This window comes from Poecilia reticulata, chromosome 12 (genome assembly GCF_904066995.2).
Source record: "Poecilia reticulata chromosome 12, P_reticulata-male-v2, whole genome shotgun sequence".
Lineage (NCBI taxonomy): Eukaryota > Metazoa > Chordata > Actinopteri > Cyprinodontiformes > Poeciliidae > Poecilia > Poecilia reticulata.
The window spans coordinates 16,328,811-16,350,940 of NC_088841.1; the positions used below are offsets into that span (position 1 = coordinate 16,328,811).

Consider the following 22,130-nt stretch of genomic DNA (forward strand, 5'->3'; position numbering starts at 1 on the left):
ATTAAACCTTTTGATATGAATCTAACGCAATATGTTGGTTTATTCCACTTTAATTCTCATTTGTGGTTCAAGCAGAAAACACTATAATGTTAAATGCTAAAGTTAAACTTGCTTGTTGTTATTTAGTTTACCAAAGTATAACTCAACACAGAAAAATTATTTGAAACCAAACAAATCTATATCATTTCATTTCAGTGTTTGGCTGGATTTTTTTTTGTTACTCCTTTACCTTCATCAAATTATCTTTGAAAAAGGACATTGAAAAATGAGTTTTGATTAAAGTTATTTAAACGTTTTATCCCCATATGTCAGTGTTACTATGTTTATGCTGCTTTCTGGCCAACCCATCCAGCAGAACTTATTGTATTGTTGTTTTTAGGTTTCTAAAGTAGACCATTAGTCATATCGGTTGACCAGAAGCTGTGACTGATTAGCTGAAAGCAGTGCTTCCTGCAGGACTTTGATAAGGAAGAAGGAACTGCATTTCCTGACAGTATAGCCGCACCTGCTCATCCCGTAAAGGAGGCGAGGCGTTGGGTCAGTCGACTGAATATAAGGAGAGCCAGAGAGTTAAACACAGCATCACTACCTCCAGATCTCAAAGAGCATCTTAGAAAGCCACAGAAGCCTTCACAGACAAAGGTAGAAAGATTTATTTTAATCCACAGAGGAAAAGGTTTTCAATTTATTGTATTTTTAACCAGTTGACGTTTGTTTGATGTTTTGTTTTAGAGATGCTTCTCTCTGTACTTCTTATCCTGGGCCTCAGCCTGGTGCCCAGTCAATCCAAACCTACAGGTAAATTTCTCCTGACATAATTTTTTTTTTTTACATATTTGCTTTGTAAATGCATGATGTTTAAGCTGTTCTTATTTTTCAGGTGAAAGACTTGGCAGTCCTTTTCTTCAGAAATGCTTTGAAGAAGCAAAGAAAATAGTAGACGACGCATACACGTACTCCAGAGAAGAGTGAGTTCATCATCTTGAGTGATGAGCAGTTTTCTGAACTGCAGAGCTCTGGATTTCTTGTTAAAACTGAGAGACATTTCCATTCTCTCTCCTGCAGGAGCCTCAGACGGGTCCGCAGGGATGTGGTGAAGCCGCATGATGCTCTTCGCCTCCTGAAGCAGCCTCGCGGTGACACTCGTTCAGCTGTGCGCTCTGCTGACTACATGGCACAGACTCTCCGTTTGGTCCAAGAGAAAGTACATCATGTGCACAAGCGCTCCCTCAATGCAACAGGTAAGGCTCAGTCCAAGCTGATTTTTTCCTTTTCTGGTTAAAAGTCTTGTGCTTCTAAATAACAATCTAATTATACTTAAAAGTCAAAAAGGACTCATGGATCGCTGAACTATACATTTCAGATTTTCTCACGGACCAAGACATTATAGAACTTGCCCGGATTACTGGATGTGAGGCTCGAATCAGGAATCCACCATGTCACAACACACCAAATATCAACAAGTATCGCACAATCACCAGCGTCTGCAACAACTTGTAAGTTGTTATGAGAAAGAATGATTTTATTTTTTAGTCTAGTGTTATAGAAATGATTGATCAGCTATCTTGTCAACTTGGTCTTAGGAATAAATTTGGGTTTCATTGGTGCAAAGCATCCTTTTTAGAAGTTCCTTTTTTAACTTACCCTCTAGAGAAGTACTTGTGAAATGCATTCTAACTTCTTAGGCCATTCACCACAAAAGATGTGTTCACTTCTGTTGAATTTCTGAATCTCTAACCTTCCGCATTTCTTTTACAGAAACAACCCTCGCCTTGGTGCCTCCAACACCCCATTCGCCCGCTGGTTGCCCTCTGAGTACGATGATGACATCTCCCAACCAAAAGGATGGGACTTAAATCGCAGATTCAACAACTTCTTGCTCCCATTGGTACCAACTTAGTTTCCAAAATCCTGACTTATTTAACCAAATATTTGTCTCAAGTGTAACATTAAATGTTCTTCTCTCCATTTTTAGGTGCGGCAGGTGTCCAATAGCATCTTGAGCACAACAGATGCAGGCATTGTCAATGACACAGAGTACTCTCACATGGTGACCATGTTTGGCCAGTGGAATGACCATGACCTCTCCTTCACACCATTTTCACCAAGTATCCGCTCCTTTAGCAATGGGCTGAACTGCGACGAAAGTTGCGAGCACAGTGAGCCATGCATCCCTATCCCGGTTGGTGTCAAAGCTCAAACCAAATTGTTTCATTTTGTTTCACCTTTCTGTTGTTTACTTAAACTCTTGCTTTGTAATAATGATCAGATCCTCCTGGAGACCCCCGGATTCCCTCCCGCCCAGATAGCTGCATCCCAGCCTTTAGATCTGCTCCTGCCTGTGGAACGGGTTACTCTGCATTTAATTTTGGTGGAGAACCCAACAAGAGAGAGCAGATCAATTCACTGACGGCCTTTCTGGATCTGGGGCAAGTGTATGGCTCAGACGAGAAGCTTGCCCTGAACCTTCGTGACCTCACCAGTGATGCCGGCTTGCTGCGCGTCAACACTGAATTCAGGGACAACGGACGCGAACTGCTGCCCTTCCACTCCCTGCAGGTGCAAATGTGCGCCACCCGTAGAAGAGTCACCAACAATACCAACGCCAGGGAGGTGCCCTGTTTTATTGCAGGTTTGTGAGTTTCTAAGCAGAAATTGAGTTAAACATTTGAATACATAATTTTTCACTGACAAAATAAATAATAATAACAAAAGAACAAGTCTCAAAACAGTGTATTTTTTTAAAGGATCAAGCAATCACTATGTTGCTTGATCCTTTAAACATAAAACATTTAAATTGCTCAAATACTTAGTCTGTGTAGTCAGTCTTCAATGAGAACAGAACAAACTGAAACACAATTCAGCAACAACACAAGTTGTAAAACATAGGATTTGCTAATGAGCAAACCCTGCAAGTCTATATTTCAAGTCTAAGTATTATAGTAAATTTGTCATTTTTAGGTGCCTCTAAAAGTAAAAATGTCAGCAGGAATTGAGTTGTTAGTGTATTTCTCTGCAGGTGATGGCCGCGTGGATGAGAACATCGCCCTGACCTCAATCCACACCCTGTTTGTGCGTGAACACAACCGTTTGGCTCGTCAGCTGAAGAGGCTGAATCCACACTGGGACAGTGAGACTATCTACCAAGAGGCCCGCAAGATCATGGGTGCTTACACCCAGGTAAACAACCTCAAAGCGTCAGCAAGGAGTCTCATTTTCTTCAAAGCCTGTGCTGTTCACTCAAATGCTGGTTTCTGTGTTTCAGATTTTTGTCTTCAGGGATTATCTTCCTCACATCTTGGGACCTGATGCAATGCATAGACATATTGGACATTATCCTGGCTACAACCCCAATGTTGACCCCAGCATCGCCAATGTGTTTGCGACAGCCGCTTACCGTTTCGCTCACCTGGCCATCCAGCCACTTGTGTTCCGACTGGCTCCAAACTACAGAGAGCACCCTCAGTTCCCCAGTGTCCCCCTGTTCAAGGCTTTCTTCACCCCCTGGAGAGTCATCTTTGAAGGTATGCCCACAGAAATAACTGCAGCCATCTTTTCATTGTGCTTTAGGATGAAGCCCTCATTTCTTTTGCTCTCACTCTCCAGGTGGAGTCGACCCTTTGCTGCGTGGTCTGATAGGTAGCCCTGCTAAGCTGGGCACTCAGGACAACATGTTGGTGGATGCTCTGAGAGAGAGGTTGTTTGAATTCATCCAGCACCTGGCTCTGGACCTGGGTGCTCTGAACATGCAGAGGGGTCGGGATCATGGCCTGCCTGGTACGTGATTTACTTATTCCACCCTGCAGTTGGGAATCTGAACATAATCTCTGACCCAATCCTCAAAGACCCAAGTCAGTAGTCTCAAACTCCCGTCCTCAAGTTGCAGGTGTCCTGCACCTTGTTTATCTGTCTGCTTCAGTACCCCTGGCTCCAGTATTAGCTCTTTAACACAGCTCTTTGGAACTCTATGGACATTTAATTCAAGGGTTGAGGAGAAGAGAAACATCAAAAAGATGCAGGTCTCTGACCCTGCAGTTTGAGACAACTGATCTAAGTCTTGATGAGAAAATTTGTCTCCTAGTGATCACCAGAAAGCCTCAGATACAATGTCAAGTAATAAATCGCAGACTAGCCTAGAAGACAACATCATATGCTACGCTGATGACCTATTGTTGTATTTACAGGTGTTGAAAAATTAATCACGGGAAATTATTCTAAATATTAAAGTCTAAATAAAATTGGATGATACAAATAGAATGAAAATGTTGCCCTAATTGGACAAACATTTCTTGTTTTCTCAATGTCTCATCCTCATGATTTCTATCACTTCAGGCTACAATGCCTGGCGCAGGTTCTGTGGTCTGTCCCAGCCTCGTAACCAGGCAGAGCTGGCTCAAGTTATGAGGAATCCCACGCTGGCTCAGAAGCTGCTGGAGCTCTACGGGACCCCCGACAACATTGATGTGTGGCTTGGAGGAGTCGCAGAGCCATTTGTGCCTGGCGGCCGCGTGGGTCCTCTGTTCGCCTGCCTCATTGCAACTCAGTTCCAGAAAATCCGTGAGGGTGACAGGTCAGTAAAGCAGAGTAGGACTGTTTGATTTCTTTTCTCAAAAGCAAATCGTAGATTTGAATGGAATAATTTACCAAAGTTCTGTAATTTTTCAGGCTGTGGTTCCAGAACCCCGGTGTTTTCACGCCACAGCAGAGGCAGGCTCTGTTCGCTGTTACACTCTCCAGAGTCATCTGTGACAACACCGGCATCACGTCTGTGCCCAGTGACGCTTTCAGCGTCGTCTCAAATAGGAACCGTCTGGTGAGGTGCTCCGCTCTGCGTCGTCTGGATCTGTTCCCATGGAGGGAAAGACCCTGTGGCTTCGGTGAGAACTTTTTCATACAAGGGACCAATCAAAGCACAGTTTTAGACAATGTAATGTGCTTTTTGGAAATTATGTGTATAAAAACTTATTATGTTTGATGATTCAGGATCTCCTGAGGATTGTTTGAGGTCCAGTGACGGAGAGGTCAGTCTCACCTTTATTACTGAAATAATGTCGCACATTGTCAAAGGAATAATGTGATCTTTTGAAATCCAAACACTTAGTGTGATGTTTATTTCTTGTTGATAAACAGAACCCAACCCAGACAGATGAACTGAACACTCTGGACCCGCAGGACCCACTGGATCTCCAGGATCCCTTAGATCCCGACCCTTTCGACCTTCAGGATCCTCTGGACCCCCAGGACCCTGTGGATCCACAAGACCCACTGGAACTTGAGACCAATGAGGTAGTTGATTCTGAGTAGTAAATTCATAAAGATCATTTGTATATTTTTTTTATCATAACTCAGATTTGGTTGTTTTATGAATTTTGATTATTATGTGCAAACAATACTCTACTCATTTCATCTTCTCAGCATTTTGACAAAATATTTATTTCTCCTCAGATCCAGTAAGGCCATTCAGCCCCAGATGCCCTCTAGGATCACTGATATTCAAACATCAGTTTTGGGATGACGGCCTTTACCCAGAGAGACTCATTTGTTTCCGTCATAAAGAAACAAAACAAGCCAACACAGAACTAGGACACACCTGTTTATATTCCTCAGTCATTGACTCTGCACTTCTTCCATCGAAGCAGAAAGCTGGGATTACGATGAAATTTATCAAGCTGGCCGTCAACGTCTTCTTCTCAGGACATTTTCTTCTCTATGGGACAGAAACACTCTCTTTCCTGGATGAACTTCCCGTTAGAAAACACCAGTGACTCGTGGGCTTTTAAATTTGTTTACGTCAGTCATTCACAGCAGCAGATGACTAGATAAAGACACACCATACCACTGTATCCTCATTTTACTCTCCACTGTAATAATAAGGCATTTTTGTTAGTTTTAGCTTCATACCAATGGGTTTTAATTGAACAAATGTGTTTGACTCTGTTACAACTTAGTCTATTTTACAAAAAACAAAATCATTAGGATAATTTTGATGGGATCAACCAGTATTAATTTATGAACATGTTTTACATTAAATCCTTTACCTTCAAATATTGTGTTATGATTTATCTGATCATATTTTTGTTTTACTGCAACTTTGTTGTTTTGCATTGAATGTTGAATGTTGAATGTTGTATTCAATAAAGCAATTGAGCGATCACTGTTTTGTATGAGTTTTTTAATGATGATTTATTTTTAAAGACACACCATACAACTGTATCCTCATTTACTGTAATAATAAGACACTTTTGATGGTTTTAGCTAAATAAACATGGGTTTTTATTGAATTAATCTGTTTAACTCTATTACAGCTTATAGTCCATTAAAACAAAAATCAGCACTCAGTCAGTTTTGACTGGATTAACTAACATTAATGCTATGCTATACAAATCATGGTAGCTTAAAAATGAAAATGTTATATTTTATGCTCTGTCTGCCAATATTTTTGTTTTACTGCAATTCTGTAGTCTTAAATTGAATTGCATTCTCCCTCAGAAATACAGCTCTTCTGTCAATGTGAAATTATTTTATTAAAAAATGTTAAAGTGAAAAATAAAAAATATATGTTTGTACCAATACAAGGTAAAGTATAAAAATTAAAATTGAGACTATTTGAACCAAAATAAAAAAAATAAAATAAATAAGAAAGAATGTGATTACTTTATGCTTCAGCAGAAGTACTCTTTTTATATATAATTTATAGGATCATCTTCTCTTTTTTTCAGTCGTTCTGATTGGTCCGGTGCTTTAATTTGCAGCAAGAAATTATTTTCAAAAGAGAGTCAAGTTATCAGAGTGTGACCAACAGAGGGAGCCAATGTTCCTCTGCCACATTTTAAAATATCACTAAACTCCTCACTTATGTTCAAAATCTTCAGTTACACAATGAATCCTTCAACCTACATTATATGATAGAAAAGAAAATATTAATAAATGAAAAAATAGCCTTGCATTGCTTGAAAATGCTCACTTTTGTTTATAACTGAAGAACAAAACTACCTAATGTGGTGCTTTCTTTTGTCTTCAGCTGACTAATTTCTTTAGAATCCAGATTTGGCAGCTGGGTGAATCTTAATTTTCCAGACTGCCTGGACTGTTCAGTATAAACAGAGGTGGACATGGGCTTAAACATGCAAATGTTGCACAAGAGAGAGGTGAAGCCAAAGTCTTTCTTACTGGGAGTAAAGGGTATTATTGAACAAGAAGTTAATCTGATTTTGACATGAAAATCTGATTAAAAAAAAATTGTGATAGGTGTGTTGCTGATCTAGGTTTTGATGGGATTGTAAGATATTTGATTCCTAAAGAGTTTTTGGATTCTAAAAGCCTAAAAAGACAAATCTGAATTTTATCCAGATAGTCTCCAATGTCAATTTGTGTCTAATTAATATGTAGAACAAAAGCCAATTATATATTTTTTTTTGTCCAAGAGGCAAATAAATCCAGAATACCAACCACAATTAATTATAGATAATCTGAATTTAAACACAGACTCAGAGTTTTTATGTTTAGCAGAATTAATTATACTAGTCGTTCACTGTTATTACTGTTATGAATGTGTTATTAACTGGGCCCTGTGCCTGCTTCTTTGTGGATGTGGGATCAACAGGAGGAAGAATAACCCCACAATGTAAAGTTCGCTGGGCTGCGTCATGATTAAGTGCTCCGCCTACAGCTTTTTGGTTGAAGAAAACATGCAGTTTGCCACGTAGTCCACCAGACAGTGTATGTGTGTCTATGTGTTATTCAACCCCCAGCTTGTGTGCAGTAATGGATACCTATTATTCATAGCACACGAGAAAGTATTTAGATTGTCTGGTTTTGTCATAGAGCTCCAGCTGAACTTTATGTGAATGGAGAGAGGAGAAATTAGCTACTGGGAGGAAATGTTGGAGTGTAAATCTGGTCAGAGTTAGAGAGGAAGCAGAATGTTGAGAGCGAAGCTTGAAACACATGTAAAGCAGATCAGAGGAAGCCGAAGGGGCCAAGGATGTTTCAGGGCTGTGTGAGGTCCTGTTTCACTTCAAAGGGGGCTTAACCTATATGTGCTGAAATTGATCAAACATGGCATAAACTGCAGAAGGTATAAATTTTCAAAGAGCTACTGAAGTTTGAGCAAGGTCTTTTGGGCTCAGCTGAAGCGAGAAGCAAAACCTTAATTTTTGTCTTACAATTCCAATCTTAATTGGATTCAGTTCTGGACTTTGACTAGGCTTTGGTCACGGTGAACAGGATCTGAATCAAACGGCTGACTTTCCACTTCAGAGTGCAATGAATTTCCAGAGAGCCCCTTCTGTTGATCTAATTATTTGGTTCAGGGTTGTAGAAACAGAGCCACATTTAAGACTTGCAGGACTTCAACCTTCTAGGACTGGAGTTAGACACCCATAATAAAATGTAGATTTAGATCATTCTCTATCCTGCTGGAAAGCGAATGTGAACCTCTATTCTCTAGTCTGTTTAAGCCTCAGACAGATTTTCTTACATGATTTAGTTCAATCCACTACCATCCACATAGCATGATGCTGCCACCACCATGTTTTAGGTGGAGATGGGGTGTTCAAGGTGACGGCTTTGTTGGCTTTGCATGCAGGTTGCAAAGAGCTAGTTTCACATTAACTAACCTAAGCATCTTCTTCCACATGTTCACTGTGTATGTGAAGTAGATGTTAACATCTGGCTTAGATAAATGGATGATTACCGGGCTTCTGCAGCAGCAAATGGCTGAGGAGGTAATGCGCTGGTTTGACTCTGCTGTTGGAGCAGGGAGACGAAAGAAGACCAGGATCGAAACCACTTCCTTGAATTGCAGATGTGTCTGTTTATGGTTTTCCTTCAGCAATAGCTATTTGCTTGCCACTCTTCCATTAAGGGTAGATTTGTGAAGCACATGATTAACAGTTTCCATGCAGATTTCCTTACCTGATCTCTGGATCTGTGTGGCTCCCCATTGGCCTCCTGGCTGTTTTCTTCGCCCCGCCTGCTGTGCTCCTTGCTCTTCGACATGCTGCTGTTCACTAATTATCACTAACAAACCTCTGAAGTCTTTAAATAACAGCTTTAAACCTGACAATCCAATATACACTGCTATTTAGTAATTCTGAAGGACACTGAGATTAAAGAGGGCTAAATGCTAATGTACACCGCAGACTATGTTATAGTCCGACACATAAAGTCCTAATAACAAACACTAAAGCTTAAGGTTTTACAAAAGTTGTGAAACAAAAAGTTCAAGAAGCAGGAATGGTTTTCCAGGGTATCGTAGGTGTATGCTGACTCAGTTATGAGTTCAACAGCTTATGTTTTGGTTTTACAATAAATTCAGCTCAACTACACGGTGAAGATTTCTCTTTTTCTTTCTCACGTGTCTTCAGCACAGTCACAGCTTTTTCTTCTTTTCCTTCATCTCCGATTTATTCAAATTCCTTAAGGCTCGTTCCCGTGCCCAAAGAGTCAGGAACGGGGATGAATTCCAGCGACGTGGTCTGAAGAACTGTGCTAATCCCTTACAGATGTGTCTGAATCTTGTGAGTGAACAGTGAAGGGCATAAAGTGAGAGTTAAAGAAGGGGGTCTGACATGGAAAAAGTTCAATGAATTACCGGCAAAACAAGTGATTGACCCAGAACAGCTGGTTCTGACCGTCTGGAGTCTTGGGGAAGAGGACGGATTTGATCATGAAGCACATGTTTTTCAGTCTCTGGAGGAACTTTTGGTATGCAGAGTCGAGCTATGTCAGTCATCCTCAAAGTTGAAGTATAACTGCATGCCAGCCAAAACAAAGAAGCATCCTGGGGAGTTATATGCTGGAAAAATATAAAACTGTGAGCAGAAGAACTGTGTGACAAAACAGGAAACATTTGCAAAAGAGCAGATGTTTTTTTTGTGCTGGTAGGGTTTCTGGGACTGGAAAGATCATTTTTTATGAGGCTACAAATTCTTCTTTACTTGTTTGTTTCTTTCTTGATCCTTAAAGTCATTGCTTTCCTTAAATAAGTGTGAAACTTTAAACCGTTAGGTTTCGTCCTTATCTTTCAGCACCTAGAATTTGCATTCTGATCTTCACCGCAGTATTCAGGGAGGATTTGTTCTTGGAGCTCTATGCCTCTGATTTGTCCTCATTGTTTACACAAGCAAGAGAAGGAACGTCATGTGACAGCGGGACGGTGTGTCCTCCAAGAACAATACAACTGCCTTAACTGTAATTTACAGTATGATTTAAATGCTTGTCCCATGCAGAAAATCTGTCCAGGGCACAGATTACAAGGTAGTTTGTTTAAGTTTGCTTAGTTTTTGCCTTTCATCTGCCACATATGGACTAAGTTCTTCTGGTCAAACATGTTGGAGTTCAGATAAAATACTCTGCAAAACTAAAATTAAAGAAAAAGAGGAGAATGATATGAAAGTCTGAAGTAAAAAAAAAAAAAAGAAAACCTAAACGCAGAGACTGCCCCTCCCTCAGTCAGGCGCCCTTGAGCAAAGCCTTTAACACCTCGCAGCTCCTCTGTTACCTCAGTGTTAATAATGATTCAGCTGCTGCTGGGTGACTTCCAGGTGTAAAAGTTTGCAAAGAATGTCTGAGATAAACTAAAAATGCTTAACTGCTGCTATTATGATTTCATCATATTTCTATAATGGAAGAACATTAAGGCCTAATGTTCTTCCATTATCTATGTGCTGAGCTACTCTCAGCACATAGATACAATTACAGGGGACAAAAGTGATTAAACTTGTGCAGTCCTGAGCAAAAGCTTGTGCAAATGTCTGAAACTGACCTAATTTTAGTAACACTTACAGAAACGATCTGGGATACAGGAGTATTTGTACACTGCAAAAACACAACCAAGTATTCTTGTCTAGGTTCTAGTACAAAACCCTAAGCACACTTTAAATAAGACAAAATTTACTTAAAAGTAACTTACAGCAGTACATAGGAGCTTGTTTTAAGTCAATAATTTTTGAATATTGATTAAAAAAAACTAGTTGGCAGAGCAAAACACTGCTTATACAAATCCTTAAGTTTTTATCCCTGAATAATTTCTATGCTTAACTTTTTTTTTCTTTCTGAAAACCATCAAGTTAGGATCTGAATATGCATCCACATTATTCAGATCCTAACTTTAAAGAGTTAGGAAGGAGTTGCAGAAAACCTGAACTGTTCATCAAGACAACTTTTAAGAATGAAAGTAAAAACAGTCCTTTATCTGTGCAGTATGCTGTGATAAAGGTTATATATATATATAACTAACAAACCTGTATATATATATATACAGGTCCTTCTCAAAAAATTTGCATATTGTGATAAAGTTCATTATTTTCCATAATGTAACGATAAAAATTAAACTGTCATATATTTTAGATTCATTACACACCAACTGAAATATTTCAGGTCTTTTATTGTTTTAATAATGATGATTTTGGCATACAGCTCATGAAAACCCAAAATCCCTGTCTCAAACAATTAGCATATCATGAAAAGGTTCTCTGAACGAGCCATTAACCTCATCATCTGAATCAACAAAGTAACTCTTAACACCTGCAAAAGATTCCTGAGGCTTTTAAAAACTCCCATCCTGGTTCATTACTCAAAACCACAATCATGGGTCAGACTGCCGACCTGACTGCTGTCCAGAAGGCCGTCATTGATGCCCTCAAGCAAGAGGGTAAGACACAGAAAGACATTCTGAACCAATAGGCTGTTCCCAGAGTGCTGTATCAAGGCACCTCAGTGGGAAGGAAAAAGTGTGGCAGAAAACGCTGCACAGCGAGAAGAGGTGACAGGACCCTGAGGAAGATTGTGGAGAAGGCCTTGGGGGACCTGCGGAAGCAGTGGACTGAGTCTGGAGTAGAAACATCCAGAGCCACCGTGCACAGGCGTGTGCAGGAAATGGGCTACAGGTGCCGTATTCCCCAGGTCAAGCCACTTTTGAACCAGAAACGACAGCAGAATCGCCTGACCTGGGCTACAGAGAAGCAGCACTGGACTGTTGCTCAGTGGTCCAAAGAACTTTTTCGGATGAAAGCAAATTTTGCATGTCATTCGGAAATCAAGGTGCCAGAGTCTGGAGGAAGATTGGGGAGAAGGAAATGCCAAACATAACTGAACATAATTATTTGAAGGTTGACTTTTTTGGTATTAAAACACTTTTCTTTTATTGTCGGATGAAATATGGTAATTGTTTGAGACAGGGATTTTGGGTTTTTATGAGCTGTACACCAAAATCATGAGTATTAAAACAATAAAAGACCTGAAATATTTCAGTTGTCGCGCAATGAATCTAAAATATATGACAGTTTAATTTTTATCATTACATTATGGAAAATAATGAACTTTATTACAATATGCTAATTTTTTGAGAAGGATCTGTACATTATTCACTGCTCAACTTTCACACAGTGAAGACTCTAGTGGTTAAATGTTTCCTTTTCTGTTCCCTTCTGAAAAAAAAATCTCATCAAGATGTGATTTAAAACCAATAACAAATGTTTCTTAAAAGCTATCTTTTGTTTAAAATGTAAAGTATACTAAATTTATCCTCTAGTGGTATTTTGGACAAACATAATTTAGTTTTTTTCCCCCTTAAAGTAGCATTTTGTTGTGAGAAGCTGTGAAATCCACGTGACAAGTTGCTGTGGTTTAGCAGCAACCATGGTGTGGTCCGCGCTGCAGATGCTAGAAAAAAAAAAAAAAACCTGGTTTCCTGCACACAGTAAAATGAAAACCTTGGATGAAGTTTCCCAACCTATGCATTACACATCTGGAGTTATACCAGGAAGGCTGGGATTAGACCTGCCAACAGCAAATGAGTCTAATTCGTCAGGGGATGAGATGTGGGTCAGTAGTCAAGCAGAGGCTGAGATATCGTGCAGACTCCCCTTTTTCCCTTCCCTTTCACCGAGAAATGACTAATTATGACCTTGTAGAAGATTGCCAGTTAGCGGAGTGTGGATTCCACGTCGTCAGGAAAGCACCGATGAAGAAGAGGCTCTATAGGAGGGTGGGTTTGTGGGAATTGGGTTTCTTGAAATATTGGAAAACTCAGGTTATGTTTCTGAGCAGGAGTGTTGCTCCACCATGTGAAAGGCAGACGTATTAAGACTCATTCTTGAAAATAAATGACGTTCAGCGCCTAAGAAGTTTCCAACTCTCTTAGCTTTTCAGATTTTACCTTGCTACAACCTCAATTGGGAATAATTTAAACTTTCACCCGAGTTTCTAGTATTTTTGCAGCCTCTAGCAGGTTTTTGTCTGAAATTGCCCTGTGTTTATCTCCACCTACCTTCCTACCAATTCTGACCAGCTGACTCATTATCAGACACAGTTTATACAAGAAATCCCAACTGTTAAGATTTAAAGTGCTGTGAAAATGATATCGAACGGCTATAATAACAAAAAACATTTTAAAATTAGAAAATAAAACAAAAGCTGACTGTGCTGCTAATAAGGAAACTACAACAGTCACCAGTAAAGTGGTTATGTGATATTCTGTAATTTAATTAAAGCATATAGGTCTGGACATAGGGCTGAGAAACTTATCAGAATAAGCATTTCATGTCAGTCAATATTGCTAATTATTGATTAGAGGGGTTTTTTTGTCTTAAATATCTGAAATACTCCCTAACAGGCGATGTGACCTTTCCTGTTTTATCCTCAGTTGCCTTTTGATGTAGAAAACGAAATCATTTTTTTACATTCTCCTTTCGATTGTATCAGAAGTGAAAATAGGCACACACGTTTCTTTCCAGTTGCAAGATGGGATTTTTTCGCCCCTCCATATATAATTGGTTGTTTTTTTGTTGTTGTTGTTTTACCATTATGCGGGTGTGACTCTTCCTCGTCGTTGAATGGGCCTATTCAGCGACACCCAGGTGTGTTTCTTTTTCTGGTAAATCAGTTTTCTTTTTTTAGCCAGTCAGCTCACCCAGTCAAATGTACAGGTAGCTAAATAGACCTCAGAGGCCACACCGAAAAAAGAGCTGCTTGACTGCATTTTAGAGGTTTATCAACAAAAAAACTATGACATGTGTCTTTTGTTGCGGTGCAACTAGTGTGAGCCAGTGTGCCACATGTGCTCAGGTACAGAATGCACCGCAGTGGAGAGATTTCTGGCTTTTTCCTGCAGGTCCGCAGAGGGATTTGAAAAGTTCCTGAAAGAAAAGCTCCGGTCGTTGAGACTGAAAATTAAACTAATTGCCCAGACGTAGCTGCAGGGATTAGCGGAACATCCTCCAGTTTACGGACTGAGGCGAGCCATTCTCCATCACTGCTGCAAATATAGGCTGCTTTTTATTATCTATAATTTGCGAATTGTTTATATGAAAAGTTAATATTGTTTTATATGTAATTTATGTTTCATAATACTTCTAATTTCTTCCATGTTTCCAAAATAGCTTTTAGATTGATGTGAATTTATCATAGCTATATTTAAACCTTCCACAAAATTAGCAGTTTATATTGGTGTTAAAGTTCAGTCTAATCTTAAATTCTGAGTCGGTTATTACTTGAGAGTATATCTGTCTTTCCACTGTCTCGTTTTCGTTTTATTTATTTTTCCGTAGTCTTTTTGAAAATCCAGACGTGTGTGCGTTTCATATTTTTATAGGTGTCCCGCTATTTACTTGGTGCCTATCGGCACTTGTTACACAGCGAATGAGCTGTCACGGGGCCCACCTTCACTTAAAGGGGTACCGTGAATACGCCAGTCATTTGTGTGGGCTCAGCGTTTCTTATTGTCGTTGCATTTCGCCACTTCAGGAATGCCGTGAAGGAGCCTCTCTGTTAGGGGCTCTTTCAGAGGAATCGACTTGTGAGGCTGTGTGACCAGTGTTCTGCTGGTTTGTTTTCATTAGTTTCACTGAGATCAACCCCTCCGTCCTCATGGGTCCCCTTTTGCTCGGGGCCCTAAGAAATTGCCTTTTTGCAGCTACCCATAGTGAGAGCTCTGTTTATTTGTAAGAAAATTAAAGCCATGCAGCCTTTCCCTTCCACGCAGCCATGCACTATTTTATGTTGCTCTGTGGCAGACAATTTCAATATACTACGAGTCTGTAGTTGTAAGATAACAAAATGGAGGGGGGAGTTCGCAGGGCGCAGTAATATTAGACTCGATCCCACTCTTTTCTGTTTCACTGCTTGTTACCAACGCTCATTTGGCATCCTAAATCAGATTGTGCAATTTTGGTTGGTGATGATCACACGTCACTGCCGTTACACGAGCAGCAGCAGACTTGTATAACAAGATCCTAAACTCCTCCAAATGCTGAACTCCTCCTCCTCATAATCATCATCATCTTATGCATCTCCAGGCTGCAGAAAAGCGATATGAGATCACAAGGAAACACTAAAATTTAGCTTTTCACTTTCTCTGCTCTTTGAACGTCCTTTAGACTGAGACATGAAGACTGCTGCTCAAATTTAGGATATTTTTTCCTGATAATAGCGTTCTTTCCATATTTGACAGACTTCATTAAATTTATAATGGGAAGGCGCGTGTTTGGCGCATTTGGCACTTTTTACGCATGCTTCTGTTTATTTGTTGTGCTCCTGCAAATTGCTAGCTCCCAGAGAAACCCGGGAGCGCAACCAAGAAATGACCAAAGAGGTGCTTTTCGGCAGACGCTGCAGTGGTCTCACAACGGGAAGGTTTTCAGCCTTTTAAGCCAAGGCTCGGAGTACGTGCCGCCGAAGCGCAGGGGCGCAGCGCAGGAACAAGAGCAGGCGCGACCTGTCACCATCATCCGGGATGCGGACGTGAGACATCAGGAAGCCCGGAGTCAGCCGCAGCCGCAGCAGCAGCAGCAGCCGCCCCGCAGCCTCCTTACGCTTGTGAGAGGGCAAGAACATCGGGAGCATCTTCACCGGGAACGACCCGCGGAGAGCACCGGGGCGCAGGGGAACCGCACTGTCAACGACACCCGGGATGTCAATGTCAGCCCGCCTCTACCCAGAGCCAGTGACATGATGGTCGGTGATGATCCGTATGATCCTTACAAGTCCATCGACTTTGACAATCCATATTACAATCATTATGATGTTTACGAGAGACCAAGACCGAGGTCAAGACCCGGATATGGTACAAGGTATCATCAGTATGGTAAGAATGAAGAAGGCGATCTTCACGTATGAATAAATGTGTCGATGCTTGGCAGAGAGAGGTGTTTGTAATGACCGTCAGCGCAGCATCTGTTCATCAAGTGTCTCCACCTTTATTCACTGAAAGAAAAAAAACAAACAATTTGACCAATGATATGAGTCCAGTAATTGAATTTATTTTTAGTAGATTTGTTCATGTATAAACTATGTACTAATTAACAGGTAAAATGCAGCCAATTCCATTAGGTTTTCCCTCTCAATAATTTACAAGTAATGGCTAATATACGTGTCTGCTTTGTCTTAACATCAAACAAAGAAAAAAAATCCCAAAAACTGTTTTCGATCTGGACATAAACGTTTGTGGGGAAAAAAAATCTAACATGGTCGGTAGAAACCTTTTTTCCACCAGAGCTAATATGTGGTGTTCATTGGTAATGACTTTAGCTATATTCTAACAAAATGGCATTTATATAAATGTAGACAGTTCGTTGGTAAATGCTACTTTGGGGTAATGAAACTCAGCTTGCTATAGAGTTTGGCTTTAGCATTAAAACTATAACCACAACAGGCTGGGTAGAAACTTTTTAAATCTGTTCATACAAGAAGGTGGAAGGTAATTTTTTCCCCCATGTCAACCACAGTTAAGTTGTGGCATTCATTGGCAACAACAGCTGCAGGGTTGAAAAGCTCAGCTAAGGTCTGACTTTAAAGCTGGCACTGTCACTAAATTACTTGAAAACTTTGTGTAAATTTTAAAAATTGATCATATGAAATGTAAATATTTTTTTAACAGACAACTATAGCTAAGATGTGTTGTTCCAAGGTATTAAGCAAGCTTCACTTGCTAATAGTGAAGCTTGCTAATAATATCTTTATTTCAAGCTAAAGCATATCAAGTTAAAGCTGGATGAAAACTTAAGTGGCTTATTAAAAATCTCCTAGAAAACGGAAGTAAGAAAGTGGCTCAAAGTTTAGAAGTTCATCTTACAAGTTTGACTTTAGCGTTGTCGCTAAGCTAGTTACAACAAAGAAACGTTTTCAACCACAAATTTTATGCTAATTCTTAGCTGTCACTAAGGTTAAATATAATTATTCATAATACAGCCAATTTAATCATATTTCGAATGACTGAACCAAAAGTTTCACTGTCACTATAATCTAAATGTCTAGATAGCATTTGTTACCAATATATTGTTAAGATTTATTTCATTTTGATAGCAGGTACATTAAGATGCTCATTTAAAAAGTAAGAAATATTAATGGCAAAAGTGTAGCACCCTCAATTTTCTTTCTTCATTTTTCAAGCTGGCATTAACCCACCATCAACTGGATCTATGTTATTGATCAATAATTTCAATCTATTTTCATATTGTGTTGTAGGTCTTCCTGATCTTGTGCCAGATCCATACTACATTCAAGCCTCTGCTTATGTCCAAAGAGCACCAATGTACAATCTGAGATGTGCAGCTGAGGAAAACTGTTTGTCAAGGTATTGAGACTCGTGTATGAGGAGAGAAAAAAAAAAGTAAGAGTGGGAGTTGCAGCCTTGTCTGAGTGTGAATCAGGGAGCTCTGAGCCATAACAACCACCTAAGTGTTTGTAAGGAAGGACTGCTCAGCTGAAGCAATGAGATGAGTTAAAATTAAGTGATTCCTGCAGCTGATGGTGGAGAAAGGGGGTGGAGTTGGTGGATTTCTGTAAAAGTTTAATCATAGCCTGCCCTCGGAGAGAAAGCCTGAATGGTAAACACATTATCGAGGACTAACCCAAACAACCGAGAGCCTCTGAAGGATTTTTTTCCACCCTGCATTTACACGCACACACACACCCACGCATTCACACACACCTTGGCAGACTTGGTTTCAGTTTGGACCCTGAGAGTCTGCTCCACTCTGAGGAAGAGATGAAGCAGGGAAAACATCAGTGGTGATGTCAGCGTCTACATAAGAAGGTATTTTCTGTCCCTTCAATCACATCTGTTTTCTTTGCTCTGTGCCTGCAGCTCAGCCTATCGAGCAAGAGACTACGACACCAGAGTGCTGCTGAGGTTTCCTCAGAAAGTCAAGAACCAAGGCACAGCTGACTTCCTCCCCAGCAGGCCACGCTACTCCTGGGAGTGGCACAGCTGCCACCAGTGAGTAGAAAGTTTACGTCCACGTTGTCCACCTCATCATCACACAAACATTTCATAATCTTTTTATTTTTTTAATTTCTCCTCCAGTTTGGGTGGATTTTGGTTTTGCTGCTTTTTTTTCTGCCTTTGTGAGTCAGCCTGTAAACTGTTCCCACCCCCTATTGTGCTCTCTCACTTCATAAATCTGCTTATTTTAACCAAGTGGAAAACTGACAGAACTTTAAAAAGTTTGTGAAGGTCATTAAAAATTCAATGTGGTCAAACAAACACAATCCTGTTATGTATTAAATACTAAACAGTTTTTTTTAAACATTCCTTAGATGTTTTCATTTTATACAGCATTTCTTACACATGATGGCCAATGAAAGCGCCTTTACACCATGACTCAAAATCACTTATCAGAACACAAACACATTGATATATAGATAATAAAATCATCATGTTGCAGAGGGTGAATCAAACTATGACTACTCTTCACAGTGAGTCACAAATCTTCTTAATCAGAATTATTTTTAAAAATTCTGACTGTTCTTCCTTTACTGTTTTAACCCAGTGGAGCCTGAATTCACTTGCAATCACATGAAAACAAATTATTTACATTCTGCTATCAAAGTGAGTCTAAGTTAAATAAATATTGGTAACATTGCATAATGTTCATAATACATTATGCAATGCTAAACTGGGGTTTATTGGCCATAACTCTAAACACTAGAATGCTGCAAAGAACCATCATGATTCTTATTTGTGTTAAATGTGCATCAGTAGGAATTGATGGAATGAATACACCATGTTGACTGCATGGTAGTTTGATTCAATTTTATGACAAAAGTATATCAGAGGTTATTGAAATACAGAAAGAATGCTTTCACAGTATATACTGACGACTACATTTTCTTTTTGTTATTATGGTAAACCACAGCAACGTTGACATTTTTTGGCTGCGTTCACACTGCAGCCTGAAGTGACCCAATTCAGATTTTTTTTACATAATGCGACCTGTATCCGATCTTTTCATGGCAGTCCGAACAGCACATGTCGGATTCTTTTGGAATGTGACCCATATCCGATTCAAATGAGATCTAACGTCTAGGTTGCATTCATCCGAACTGAACGTCTGTTCAGATGACTGACGTTCATTCATCCGAATAGTGACAAATGTCACTATTCTGTGTCCGGATACGCGCAAGCGGAAAGAAAAACAACAACCATTACCGGACTATATGAGGATTAAGTTTGTAATATGCTGCTCCGGCCGGACAACAACTTCAAATATATAAGCTAAGCTCCACCGTTAGCCTCCATGTTTACTTCCGCAAACACTGAGCACTTCTTCTTTTTATGGCGGTTGGCAGAACACTGAGAACGCTGACGCTACTGCGCCCTCTACTGCGCATGCGGGATATTTTCAGGTCGTTTGCCTGTTCACACTGCAGAACACATACAGGTCGCATTTATTTGGCAGTGTGAACAGCCCTGGTCACTTCAAGTTGCAGTGACCCAATTTATTAATAAATTGGGTCACTAATGTATTAGTTATTAACAAACTAAGCTACTAAAGTAGAATTCTTTGCTTTGTTTTGACAGAAAGATAATCTAGCTCTCCTTATTTCTTTACGAGATGAGGTTAATAAATTTAAACAGAACCACAGTGTTTGATTCATTATCAACAGAAAATATTTATGTGGATAAATAAAATAAGATGTAGAGTTTAAGGCTTCCAAAGGGGATCCTGCTGATCTTTCAGATCTTTCACTGGGATTACTGTAAAAGTCCTACTTCAGTTTCTCCTGAAACTACCTCACTCCATAGTTATGCTGTGAAGCGAGAGGTCGACTGGGCTGCTTCCAGATATGGAGCCCTTCTGGCCACGATCCAGCAAACTGTTGATGTGGTCTGTATAGATTTTTTGTCTGTGTTTTGAAAGTCAAGTGCAGTTAGAGGCCAGACTGTTTTCTTAAGAGACAGCAGAGTTAAACCAGATGTCGTTCTGCAAAAGATCACATAACTGTGTATATTGAAAATTGAATTATCACCTGTGACGTTGGGGAATTTATACCTGGTTGCAGAGTGGTTGCAGAAAGAGTTTATTCTCTGACCTGTGTGTTTTGCTGATGATTGACAGGCACTACCACAGCATGGACGAGTTCAGCCACTATGAGCTCCTGGACTCCTCTACTCAGCGGTCGGTAGCAGAGGGCCACAAGGCTAGCTTCTGCTTGGAAGACACTTCCTGTGACTACGGATACTACCGGAGATACGCCTGCACGTCACACACACAGGTCTCAAAATAAGCTCCAGTTTTTTTTTAATGAATGCACATTTAGACATAAAACAAAACTGTGACACTTATGAGTGTTTCCAGAATCCATACTACGCTCATTTAAAAGTCTACACCTCAATTTTAGGGGGTTAAATATGCTAAAATAACAAGTTTGTCCTGTCACCTTTGTCTCTAAGTGAAATGCCATTTCACTAGAAGCCTTTCTGTTCTGTCAGATCTTGATGTTGATGAAGTGACAACCTTTAATTTACAATACACTTTTATTTTATGTAACTTATCTGAGTCTTTTAAGTACAATAAAGCAGTAACTCACTTTAGAATAGCTAGAAATTACCTTTAGCATTAATTATGTGAAAGATCTGCACATTATTTATCATATTATTGTTGAATGTGGATACTGTTCGACGTGCAGGGTCTGAGCCCAGGATGCTATGACACCTACAACGCAGACATCGACTGTCAATGGATCGACATCACAGATGTGCAGCCTGGACAATATACCCTCAAGGTTTGTGCCAGACAGGCACAGTTCTTTCTAGAATCTCCAGTTAATGACGTTGCTGATACGTCTTTGTTTCGTACTGTTTGTTGTGCACAGATCAGTGTAAATCCTTCCTATCAAGTTGAAGAGTCGGACTACTCCAACAACATTGTGCGGTGTGACGTACGTTACACCGGCAACTACGCCTACGTGTCCGGGTGCCACATGTCGCCGTAAGTATCATGGATGAAGTGACTTTCTTTTTTTGTTTTTTTGTTGTTTTTTTTTTTTTAAGATTGTGTTCTCTATTAATTCACATGCTCCTTTTGTTTCTGTATTTTTCAGATATTAAGTTACAGCAGTGATGATCCACTGATATTCAGCAAGTTTCCTCTGTGAATGACTTTGAAGAGGACGAAGATCAACAGGGGATGTGTAAAAGATGATAATATGTGACATACATTATTTTAGAATAAAAAATTTAGAAAAAAAATAAACGTAACCATCAGATATTATGGCACAAGATTACATTGAATCCTCCTTGCTTTATGAGGGAAAAAAACTCTCTTATGCTTTTTCTCCCTCTCTCGTATCTCGTATGCCTTTATTGTAAGACACTTAAATAAATCTGCTATATTTAAGAGCTTAACAACACAATACCCTTCAGTGCTTAGTCATTGTATCTTCTTCTTTTTGGGCTTTTCTCTTCAAGGGTTGCCACATTGAATCTGCGTTCATTTAGTCCCTTATTCAATGTATCAAAAAGTAAAGTGGCTATCTAAAAGAAAAATGCATTTATTATATTTATATGCAGCAGAAATGTTCTTTATTCTAAAGCTTCTGATGGAGCTTTCTTAAATAAATTTGGCAGATATTGTCTTGAATGTTTTGGTTCTTTATGTGGTTCTTTAACCGTTTTTGTTCTGTTTTAATAAACTGCATGCAATCAAAAAGAAGAAAAAAACAGATTAACTTCTTCATGAGTTGGCAAACGTCCTGTGACTGCTGAGTGCAATAACAGCCAACGATTACTGAAAGTGAAGCAATAGGTTTTTGCTAATCAGTTTATCTACATAAACATTATTAATGTTTTTATTATTTTTACAATTTTTACTATTTGTTAAACATTTTATCACTAAAGGACATTT

The 22,130-nt window shown here is 39.6% G+C and overlaps 2 protein-coding genes across 3 annotated transcripts; both read left to right on the forward strand.

Annotated features, from left to right (window-relative positions):
- Window positions 1-410: 410 nt before the first annotated feature.
- Window positions 411-6,152, forward strand: mpx (myeloid-specific peroxidase). Its single transcript, XM_081613788.1, has 16 exons — window positions 411-642; window positions 733-798; window positions 881-968; window positions 1,066-1,241; window positions 1,364-1,496; window positions 1,759-1,888; window positions 1,976-2,186; window positions 2,270-2,632; window positions 3,020-3,180; window positions 3,266-3,524; window positions 3,607-3,777; window positions 4,333-4,570; window positions 4,666-4,877; window positions 4,984-5,021; window positions 5,131-5,286; window positions 5,446-6,152. The coding sequence occupies exons 2-16, from the start codon at window positions 735-737 to the stop codon at window positions 5,452-5,454; spliced, it is 2,409 nt and encodes an 802-aa protein (XP_081469914.1). The 5' UTR covers window positions 411-642; window positions 733-734; the 3' UTR covers window positions 5,455-6,152.
- A 9,107-nt stretch (window positions 6,153-15,259) lies between these two features.
- Window positions 15,260-21,866, forward strand: loxa (lysyl oxidase a). Of its 2 annotated transcripts, XM_008424105.2 has the most exons (7): window positions 15,262-16,087; window positions 17,467-17,575; window positions 18,089-18,220; window positions 20,343-20,499; window positions 20,914-21,009; window positions 21,100-21,215; window positions 21,328-21,866. In XM_008424105.2, the coding sequence occupies exons 1-7, from the start codon at window positions 15,472-15,474 to the stop codon at window positions 21,332-21,334; spliced, it is 1,233 nt and encodes a 410-aa protein (XP_008422327.2). In that variant the 5' UTR covers window positions 15,262-15,471; the 3' UTR covers window positions 21,335-21,866. The 2 variants fall into 2 exon arrangements, with proteins under 2 accessions (XP_008422328.2, XP_008422327.2); XM_008424106.3 differs by lacking the exon at window positions 21,328-21,866 and having other exon boundaries at window positions 15,260-16,087; window positions 21,100-21,219.
- The last annotated feature ends 264 nt before the right edge of the window (window positions 21,867-22,130 follow it).